Source organism: Schistosoma haematobium, chromosome 1, assembly GCF_000699445.3.
Source record: "Schistosoma haematobium chromosome 1, whole genome shotgun sequence".
Taxonomy (NCBI): domain Eukaryota; kingdom Metazoa; phylum Platyhelminthes; class Trematoda; order Strigeidida; family Schistosomatidae; genus Schistosoma; species Schistosoma haematobium.
The window spans coordinates 82,064,093-82,076,112 of NC_067196.1; the positions used below are offsets into that span (position 1 = coordinate 82,064,093).

The window sequence follows — 12,020 nt, forward strand, 5'->3', positions numbered from 1 at the left end:
CCTAACAAACTGGATCACATAGTCATACTCAAAATCTTTGGATGTAAAAACCTTTACATATCTGTGCAGCATCATTGATGAACACGGTGGATCTGATGCAGATGTGAAGGCGCGTGTCGGCAAAGAAAGAGCAACATATCTACAACTGAAGAACATCTGGAACTCAAAACAATTGTCAACTGCCAACACCAAAGTCAGAGTTTTCAATACAAATGTCAAGACAGTTCTATTGTATGAGGCGGAAACCTGGAGAAATACGAAAGCCATCATCCAGAAGATACAAGTTTTTACTAATAGCTGTCTACGTAAAATACTTCGGATCAGTTGGCCAGACATTATCAGCAACAACCTACTATGGGAGAGAACAAACCAGATCCCAGTGGAGGAAGTAATCAGAAAGAAGTGCTGGAAGTGGATAGAATACACATTGAGGAAAGCACCGAACTGTGTCACAACTCAAGCCCTCGCTTTGAATCCTCAAGGCCAAAGGAGGAAAGGAAGACCAGTGAACACATTACGTCGAGAAATGGAGACAGATATGAGAAAAATGAACAAAAATTGGATAGAACTGGAAAGGAAGACCCAGGATAGAGTGGGTTGGAGAATGCTGGTTGGCGGCCTATGTTGCATTTGGGGGTAACAGGCGTAAGTAAGTAAAACGCTTGGATAAGAGCAACGCAAACATCTTGTTATAATGTTATTTATTACCTCTGTTTCAAGCAGCTGTTCTGTTACTCGAATAAGGTCATTTTGACGCTCCTCTAACATTTCATGTACAGCATCATAATCACGTTGTAATTCAATCTGGAAAAAAATTAGTACAGCAAGATCATGTAGAAATGAGTGATGAACAGCAAATTAACAAGGGTCAAACATTGAGGTAAATAAAAATATAATCTTTTAATTATAATCATAGGTTTTGAAGATGTTCGAACTGTAATTGACAATTTAGTTGAGATAATTATACACAAATGAGTCCACCTATTCACAAAACTGTTATAATTCATTCATAAAGATTACGTTATCAGTTGCGATATCAGTTAGACATTTGCAGACGACGTTCACTACCATTAATGTAGGACATTCAGTAATCCGAATATAGATTTGATTACGTGCCATTTGCTTTGATAAGTTTATAATACACATTGAAACATTAAAACCACGAAAGTCATAGAAAGGAAATGTTATCAACCTGCAGTTACAATACATGTACGTGATAAGAATATTAAAATGACTAGTAAGAATTTTTAAAAATTTAGTCTCCCAATTTAAATTATGCCTTACATAACAATCGAAGTTACAACAGAAAGTTGTGAACTGGGAAAAAGTGTCGGTCATCAATTTAAGCGCTGTTTATTGCATCAGATAAAAACTTACTTTGAATGCTTTAACCTATATGTGTTATAAGCATAAACCTGAGAAGCAAATGTAAGTGCGCTTACAAACTTGTAGATTTATTCAAAAAGTGATTGATATAATGAACACAATGCGTTCGCTGCCAAACAACTTATAAGTAGAATTTCACACATATTCAATTAATACACTGCAAATGTTCATGCATCACATGTACATAGTGAAGTCACAAGAAAAAACTAGATTTGTAAAATCATACATTAAGACAAAAATTAGTTATAAAATACGAGGAAATTACAAAACACAACACAGTGTGATCAGAAAGGCAGATGATTTCATAGCATTACATAATATCGGCCACAGTGACAGACGGTAAAATGGATATGCTAATCTATAAGGATTATTTTGAAAGAATTTTGTTCTACACATAAAATTATTTAGGTTTACAATAAAAGTCATATGAAGTACTTAATATTTCCTAGAAGGAAAGAATTTTTTCTTAACTAAAGACACAGCATTACATAATGGTAGTGTACTTCAGAAAATACAACCGGAAAAAACAACGAAGAAAAACAACAACCAGAAAAATAAAACTTGAGTTAAGATAGTAAAGTGAGAGAAATAAGATCTACGATAAAAATGTATCCACCGAATGATCACTGAAAAGTCATCCAATCCAATCCTTAATTTTGAAATGTGTCAATAGTGTAATTAATACGACATCACGGGGACTTTGTTTGGAAGTCCAGTGATTGGAGGTAATCTAAATTAAAGCTGTAACCAAGTTTTCGTGTTAGCTGGGGCTCGTTAGTAAGGTTGTAGATAAGACTTGCATCACCTTGATAAACACAAAGATATACTCAATCGCAAATAAAACAATTAATTTCTAAATAACCAGATGTCGTCTTGAATGAAAGTTTTACTAAGAATAAATGACCTGATTGTTGAGTAACTTCCAACCTACTGCATTTTCACTTTGTATGTGTCAGAAATCGCATATGAACACAAGTTAAGAGTCAGTCAACGAAAATGTCAAAAAAAATTATCTGGAAGATGTTCTCACACCAAAAGAATGTTTCATTTAATATACACACAAAACATAGAGCATTTTTTTATTGTAGTATAATTCTGTAACTTGGATTTGCAAAACGTTTTATTACATGACATAAAATAACGTTTATTAACAGTTGAATAGAGATGTATGAGTATGTGTAACTTACTTGGTATTTTGTAAGACCACTAATTTCATTACGTAGTGCTTTAATAAGAACCTCTGATTCCATAAGCTGTTCAATTAACGTTGAAACCTCAGACAATGAAACCTATAATTGTGTAGAAACAATAAATAAAATTATCAAACAATCCCAATACTGTAGATATTACAAAGATGAAAATAAAAACAGACTGATAGTGGATACTCATTCACATACACAGTAAATATATGATACATGAATGACATTATCGAAGTCGACAGGAACAAGTGAATCTTATTCAGCATGTAAACTCATTAAGAAGTCAATTATATCTCAAAAATGCACATACAGAAACCATAATTAGTAGTAATAATAAGAAGAGGAATAAGAATAACAACTATTATTATTATTATTGCTTTATTCAGTATTACTTGGTTAGTACTATATCGAATTCGCAATATAACAAAGAGCGAACAATGATGCCACCACGCTAACACATACTAAACTCCTAAAAGCAAATGAATACGGTTCACCTGGAGTTTAAACCCAACGAAGTGCGAAGGAAGGTCTACAGTAAGGGTCAAAATACTCCTCATTACTCTGAACTCGGTGGCGGCTTGATGATTGATTACTACCATCTTAAAACAGTCAGACGAATCCATTGAAAGAGAAAACTCCAACAACATTGAACAGGAAAAGAATGTCTACACTGAATGAAATATACTGAGTTAATCAACTGCACATCTATGAAACAAAAAAGGTTATGACATAAAAACGGAGCTGAAATAAATAACTTTATGTTAGTAGCTACAGAAAGTTTGTAGTTAAAGTCGCAAGATATATAGAATTTAGGGACCATGATTTGTCTGAATGTATATCATTAATAATACAAACTAAGACTACAATATATATACAGTTAGATACATAATATATGATTATATGGTAAGTATAGAAACTTACCACAGCTCCTGGATTTTCAACATTACTGTTGGATATAGCACATATAGTTTGAGGATCAGAGTCAACGGAATCAGGAATTTTACAACAAGCGTTCTCTGAAACACATGAACTTGGAGTAACATCCAGATGTTCTGATGAAAGCATTATCTCTGGAATTTCATTTCCCAATTCATCATCTTTATCAGAAATAGGAGATCCCATCAAAGTCTGCAGATTTTCATCTTCGGGAGAAGAACATTTGTCATGTTTCATTAAAATTAAATCTTGAATAATTGGTGATTTTGCAGTTGATGGAGTTGTAGATTCAATACTCTCTAAGTCTAAAAGACCTTGAGACATTTCTACACCAGTGTCTTCATTATTTGAAGAGAATGATGGTGAGAACAAAGCCGGTAAAGAACGATGATGCTAAAGTGAATTACAGAAATGAAAATGAATGATGCATAATAATAATAATAAATGTATTATTCAAGTTCATACCAAATTTATTATTACAATATAGAATCTCAACAGAAAACAAGATGAAGTATTGCAAAGAACTGCTTATTAATGATGATTTTTCATCTTATCTACGTTTTATATTCATGAATCCCAATTTAATTGTTGCTTGTTAATCTTCAGGATACACGCAAAAAAGAAAATATCTGCTAATTGATGTAGTTTCATTTGAAATTTACAGCATAAAACTTGACAATAAATTGTTAACCTTCTATGTGAAGGTCTGTGTGAGTATCTTATGTGGTTAACGTAATTGATTCGTTGAAAAAAAAGGTATAAAAATAGGAAAGTTTTGTACAGTCGATAAAATAGTTGACGTACAAGTTTGATCAAGCTCTTTCTAAATAATTCGACTACAACTAAACACAGAAACGCAATTATCAATACGAATGTAATTGGCTGTTTAACTGTGAAGAATATGAAGGAATATTGCCACAAAATAACTTTGACGACACTGTTAAATTGAGAGAAAATGGAACTTTTACGGAAAATTATTAAGTATATTTCAGCTGTGTAATTATTAAATCCGTGGATAATATTATTTATTCTATCGCTCTTATTATAAACTTTCACTTAATCCACAAACCGTTACTGCATGCTTTACCATTTGTAAATTATCAGTAATTAATAATAGACTTATTGCTCAATTTTTACGGAGATATATGACTTGGTTATATACAACTTTAAACTTCCTTATTTGTGATGCGTCGTGGTCATGTAACTGATTTATTTAATTCTATGAGTGTTGATTCAGGAAGACAAAACAGTAATATAAAAGTTGAATATCTTCGTAATGTGATTGATTAGTGAGAGGGCGGACCAATAAAAATTGTTTTCCAGCGCATTCAGATTTCTTCTTCCACTGGGATCTGGTTTGTTCTCTCCCATAGTAGGTTGTTGCTGATAATGTCTGGCCAACTGATCCGAAGTATTTTACGTAGACAGCTATTAGTAAAAACTTGTATCTTCTGGATGATGGCTTTCGTATTTCTCCAGGTTTCCGCCTCATACAATAGAACTGTCTTGACATTTGTATTGAAAACTCTGACTTTGGTGTTGGCAGTTGACAATTGTTTTGAGTTCCAGATGTTCTTCAGTTGTAGATATGTTGCTCTTTCTTTGCCGACACGCGCCTTCACATCTGCATCAGATCCACCGTGTTCATCAATGATGCTGCACAGATATGTAAAGGTTTTTACATCCAAAGATTTTGAGTATGACTATGTGATCCAGTTTGTTAGGTTTATACGTTGATGTGTGTTGTCATTTACATCGACAATGATGTATTGCTAAACTTAAACTGATTGTGTATTTTCTAATTGTTTTCTCAGTTAATAAATTGACACAAATCTTATCATTTATTATTTGTACTATGTATTCAATTACAATTAAATTGACCGGGCAGATAAAAAAAAAACTTAGATTCTTTGCTGCATTTAACAAATCTTAGAGTTCTTTCAAATAATATCACTGATGGATCGCTCGAAGTTCGAAATATTCTATGCATCCCCTTCTTACTTATTTATTTTTAATATTTAAGTTGTTTAAACACGAACACCTTTTTACAATAACAAATTAAGAATAACATATGTAGTGTTTTCTTTTATTTGTGATTCATTGAACTAAAATAAAAATACTAGTGGAACAGGGTTCAAACTCCTACATTATATACACTTTCAAAAATGGTATGTCATATGTTTAGCGATAAATTTCTAATGCTTATCCAAATGTCTTTCAGTTTATGTACCTTAGTTTATGATTAGGTTTTTAATTAACGAAATATCATCATCAAGAGAATATGTTACGTGGGAAAAAATGGTGCAACTGATTTAAAATATTTATTTCCTTGTTAATTTTGTTAAGAATTATCTGTAATCTATCACATTTATTTTTGGTGTCATGATAATTGCTAATCATTTTCTCCTCTCTAAATACTTTTTTTCACTGTAGAATAAATGTAAAAGTCTTAGCAATCCAATGTCAGAGCGGAAAGATGTTATTTTAGAACGAGATGAGAACCTTTAGCGCAAATGTTTGCTCAGAACGTATCAATATAGTGAAAATTCCTATTTTGACATTTGGTAAATAAAGAAGGAATGAATTGAGCGAAGAAATTTCTTTTCGATTAGTTTTTCATCATGGCTCTATACTAATATATATATATATATATATATATATATATATATATATATATATATATATATATATATATATATATATATATATGATTTACGATAATGATATAATACTCATCGAGTGGATACGTTACGTAACAAATACATGATGACATTTAAATTAAGATTGAGTAATTGGAAGAAAGTTGATTTTATTTGCAATGAACTAACAGTGAGGCGCATTGAAACCACGATTCGCGCATCCGCAATAAAATAGTTAATTTTTAGATGCACAATGAATGCCCAATTTAGATTTGACAACGATTACTATAGACAACTAGATGGCGTTGCCATGGGTCACCATTGGGCCCTCTACTAGCGGATATTTCCCTCGCAAAACTGGAAAATGGACCACTTAAAAGAACAATTAACCATTTACCAACTTATTATCGCTATATAGACGATACTTCCATAGTATTAAAACAACATGATACGGATAATTTACTTAATATATTTAATAACGTTCATCCATCAATTAATTTTACATCAGAAGATGAACAGAACAATGGCATATCATTTCTAGATGTCCAACTAACTAGAAGAGATGACGGAACCTTAAAAAGAGAGATATACAGAAAGTCTGAATCAGGACAATACACTCATTTCCATAGTGCAGTTCCAATCAGATACAAAAGGAACTTGATAAAGATCTTGACTCATCGTGCCAGAATGATTTGCTCGGAAGACACCATTGAGGATGAACTGGTTAATATCCGGAACTTACTTAGTATGAATGGGTACCCTATGAAATTCATCGACAAGCACATGATGGAGAAGAAAACAAGGGCAAAGATACCTACCGTCCCTAAGAAAGTACAGTTCATAAAATTACAATTCACAAATGACACCACTGAAGAAATCGTGACTCAGAAAGTAAGAAGAGCTGTACGAAAAACATTTAATTCAGTCAGATTAAATGTTATATTCTACAACCACCCGAAAATAAGAACATCCATTAAAGACCGACTGCCAGAATTCGCCAAATCTCTGTGTATCTATCGTTTCAACTGCTCCTGTGGAGCCAGTTATTTAGGGCGTACAATTCGGTATTATGTAATTGTTACGTAACGTATCCACTCGATGAGTATTATATCATTATTATAAATTATATATATATATATATATATATATATATATATATATATATATATATATATATATATATATATATATATTAGTGTAGAGCCATGATGAAAACTAATTGAAAAAAATTTCTTCGCTCAATTCGTTACTTCTTTATCTTGAATTTGTTGAGTTTGTCACTATCCCGAAGAAAAGCCGTATTAAACTTTTGTGATATTGTGATATTTTGTAAATAAACAATTTGTATGATGATGCGTATGAACAATATTAAAAATATCAGTGATACCCTTATCAATATGTGCTACGTCAACTGTGTAATCTTTACACTATGTTATAAGCATCATAAGGTCAACAAATGAAAATTTGAAAACTCACCATTCTATGAATAGATGATGAAATATGATGAGTTAGTGAGGTTTTTAACCTGACATCGTTAGATAGATTTGGACAAAACACCATAGTTTGTATACCTTTATCTTGCTTTTGTTGTATAAACTAGAGCAAAAGTGAAATGTAGGAGAAACAATGGTACATCAAATTTATGAAAGGATCTGTGTGTATCAGATAAGTGTAAAAAAAATCTTTCAACGTAAATTAGTATCAACAACTTCACATTTTATTATGATGGATTAGTGGAGATTGTTGAGTTTTATAGTTAATTTAGATTGATGGATTATAAGTAAACAACCAGTAAAAACCACAAAGCATAGGACAGTTATTTTGTTCTGTCACGAGACTCATTAGAAGTCTTCATCTAAAACCACTCCGAATCGAACATAGGTTATTATGTATACAAATAAACATCTATTGGATTATAAGACATGGAGGTCCTGACAACTGAAGTCAATGAAGTATTCGACAGTTTGAATATTAATAATAATAAACCATCTTCAGAACAAAATGGAGTTGATCACAGTGGTAGTAGTTCCGAATCAAAGAATTTAAGTATTAATCTTTGAATATTGACACTTTCAATAAAAGATATAACTAAACGTTAGTTGGAAACGGTCGGTAACCATCATTTTCAACCTTAACTAATATAATTTTTTTTTAAATTAATATTAAATAAACTGTTGACATACTTCCAATGATTGTTTCGTTTGTTCCATTTCTTTTTGGCATGTATTTATTCGATCAAGTTGTTTTCTTAAATTGGAAATTTCCAATTTACATTTTTCAATTTGATCTTGATAAAACTTTTGATTATTATTATTGATTGTACTATTGTTAGGTGTATCTGATTCATCTACAATAGTCACAATTGATTCTTCTTCCTCTTCTTTTACAACAATATGACTAAGTATAGCAGCGGCTGAAGTTGTATTCCAGGTACGAGAACGAGTTGTTGTTTTTGTAGTTCGAGTAGGTTGATTAGAATAACGGGTATTATCCGAATGATTTATATTATCGTTAGGATTTGATGGTATTAAATTTAGTTGTTCACGTGAGTTCTGAAAATTAAAAAGAATGCACTTTTAACCCGTTATCAATTATGTGTTATAAAACAAGCACCGAATATTAAGTACGACAAATCCGGTTCGATTGAATTACATGTATTTTGAAAATATAGGAAGAAAACATTACGATTAATGTGAAAACAGTGAAATGTTGAAGGTTGATAGTAATAAAACCACGGAACATTCAGTACGAACCTAATGATAGAAGACTGTCATCATACTGGTTATGAAATATTACAAATTGACTGAATAATTGTACAAGCCTGAAGTATAAATATTAGTTTTATATAGGAGCTTTGTTGACCATCAATAGAAAATCATGTTGCATTTGTAATCTATGAATTAGCTTTTATAATACAATTAACAGAGATATGGTTTACTTTTTGTTATGCTCCGATATGCATAATCAATGGTAAATTTGGGATCCATTTATGGACCAATACTATGTGTATATTTTTATCGTATAATTGTTATGTAACTAAACAATTCATATTCATGTTCCTCTTATCATAAGCTTTATTTTGACCCATAAACTATTATTATACGACTTACCATTATCGAATTATGCTATTAATTACTACCTCCCTCATTCACAGCCACTTTTGGCTAATTCTTGTACAAATGTTGTTTCATATTTTATGGTACAATGCGGTTTGTCTGGTTGGTATATAAACCCAGTATGCTTGAAATAAATGATTCATATTGCAGAGGCTGAGATTGGTGTTCTGGACTCAACTGTCTGGGCTAGGAGAAAAGCAGGACCAATCAAGACTCTAGACTGCTCGTACAGGTCATACACGTCATCGGTCCGATCAGTAATTCACTGCTCTCCAAATGGCGGTATCTTTACGTTATACATTAACAGGGAGCACAGGCCACAATTTGTAACACTTTTGACCAGAGCTTACAGTATGACCATATGGAGGAAACGAAGTTACGTAATTAACGGTTAGATCAATTGTCATTATAATCAACTTGATGATAAGTGATGGCTAAATGTAATTAGAAACTTTAAAAACCGATATCTTACATACAGACTTCATGAAATAATCTATGTCAAGTGTTTATCAAGTCGGTTGTCTAACGAACACAATTCAAGCTAGTGTTAAGCAGTAACATATAGATAAATGTAAGTAGTAAAATATTTGCATTAAATTTGACTTTACCAAACAAAAAAACAAAGGAGACTTAACGCACGTCACTTCTATTCTGAAGAAGTGACTTATTGAGATATCACGAAACATATATATAAGATTAACATTCTACTCAAAACTCAATTTATTTGATACTATATCACGTCCAACCTTGTTATTGTGACCTACAAACTCATTAATAAACGAGACATACATTTGAAAAAAAAAGATTAAAGATTAGTATTTCAAATGTCACAGTAACTTATCAATAACCTAATAAAGAGTAAATAATTCACAAAAAAAAACAAGTATGTGATAAATGATGACACTACCAAACTATTGTTTTTTCTGTGGTGAGAAATACTACTTGAATCATCGCGAATAATAAACATTTTTAAGTTGATGGGAGTAATTAATGTAGGGAAATGTAAGACAGAAATCATTTGAATGAGTAAAACGAATCAATCACAAAAATTGCTCAATTACATCATATGTTGTATTTACAAACGATTATTTATGGGGATATTCAAGGTTGAAGGGAGTTTTGAGAAAAAGGATAATTTATAACCATTTATAATACACCATAAAGTCATTTGATAATAGAACGCCGAAGACTATTGTTGTGTTAAATATGAACATTTGAAAATCCCGTACTGATAACTTCGTCTTAAGAATTTGTATCTTTCGATTGTTGATTCCAACTAATTAGTCTCTGCCGGGATATCTGTATTCTGAATGGATATCGCAATAGTCTTTGTTAAAACGTTTCTATCTTTGGATCATGGATGACAGTGGAATTCATGACGCTGATAAATCCAGCCAAAGAGTCGCAAATAAACGCTCAGTAGTCAAGGTTCTCAACTTTCAATCAATAGGTCACAAATTTAGACCTGGCTCTATCAACCGGGGCTTGAACAGTCGAATAGTATCATCAGTCATCATATGAAATGTGGATCAAAACCAAGCGAGGTAGACCATGTAAAATTCTGATTATCTATCACTAAAATGGTTCCTAAAATTATCATTATTATTATTGAGTAAGGAGTGAGTGCTTTACACTGTCTCAAGTGGAAACGGAGATTGTTAAGTATGCTTACAAGCACTCTGAATTAACAACAAAGTTATTTAGTTTCGCTTCCAAGAACTATGATGTGTAAATGAGTAGAATAAGGAAAATTTACACATTTATTTTGTAATACATTGAAACATACCGCTGTTCCGAGTTCTTTAACCTCATCATCAATAGCGATCTGCACCTCCATATCAACAGAATCAATGGTTGCTTCTACAAACTTATCAAACTTGATCACTTCAACCTAGAACCAAACGAAAAATATAACAGAGTATTAAACACAAATAAATTGTAGCAGTAGTGCTAGATTGTTGGGGACGTTAGATCCCCAGAACTCACTTAGGAAAGGACCTAATTTTGTAATTTTATTTAGAAATTTTGGATTTCTTTGTTTTCGCGCCAAAGGCGCTCTTGTCACCTTTATGTTGTATTACCCACTGGGAAATATCTTAAATTCTATTGGTCCGTTGCGTCTTTTAGTATTCTATTTGGTAACTCTCCCCAAGGACGATTTTGTACTGTATATATACGTTTTGAATTGTGTTTGTTGTTATCGCTCGTTTCTGGCTGTTTGCAGAATATACTTCCCCATTCCAAGCTTGGACTTCTCCCTCTAGTTAGCGGGGATGGAACGCATCAATAGCTAGCTTACTGGTCTTTGGTCACCGAGTCTTGTTTCTCGTTCGCAGATTAAGTGAACTCGTGATAGCTTCAACCCTAGCATAAACTAAGCTAAACGCTACTACAACCAAATATGATGTAACTTATTAGTTAATAACCAGATCATAGTAATGAAACTGGGTCAATATAATCGGCATAGAAGATGAGATTAGATTCAAACTTACGAACAATTGTTGTTGAAAGTTGAATTTTATAAATGATCAATAAAAATATTGGACTAACGATATAAGATCATATATCCACCATATTTAAAAAAAATGTAATTACATGATAGGTAAATGAAATTTGGAAACCTAAAATGTAAATTAACTACTTGTTGTTAACACAAACTATTGAAACCATGATTTCGTTCTTACAAAATATAAACTTTATTCCCCAATGAATATGATTACACGATTTCAATGTCCTTTTAAAGG

General features: G+C 31.9%; 1 protein-coding gene across 2 annotated transcripts in view; it reads right to left on the minus strand.

The window, feature by feature from the left end:
* MS3_00000944 (uncharacterized protein) overlaps window positions 1-12,020 on the minus strand; it is a 65,873-nt gene that overhangs the window by 19,111 nt on the left and 34,742 nt on the right. The window contains exons 18-23 of one of the 2 annotated variants that reach the window (XM_051208508.1): window positions 11,063-11,167; window positions 8,344-8,712; window positions 7,637-7,756; window positions 3,507-3,914; window positions 2,574-2,675; window positions 709-804 (exon numbers count right to left, since the gene is read on the minus strand). In XM_051208508.1, the coding sequence (XP_051075305.1) occupies window positions 709-804; window positions 2,574-2,675; window positions 3,507-3,914; window positions 7,637-7,756; window positions 8,344-8,712; window positions 11,063-11,167 (1,200 nt within the window). Of the gene's footprint in view, window positions 1-708; window positions 805-2,573; window positions 2,676-3,506; window positions 3,915-7,636; window positions 7,757-8,343; window positions 11,168-12,020 lie in introns of both variants that reach the window. The other variant, XM_051208507.1, reaches the window with a different exon arrangement.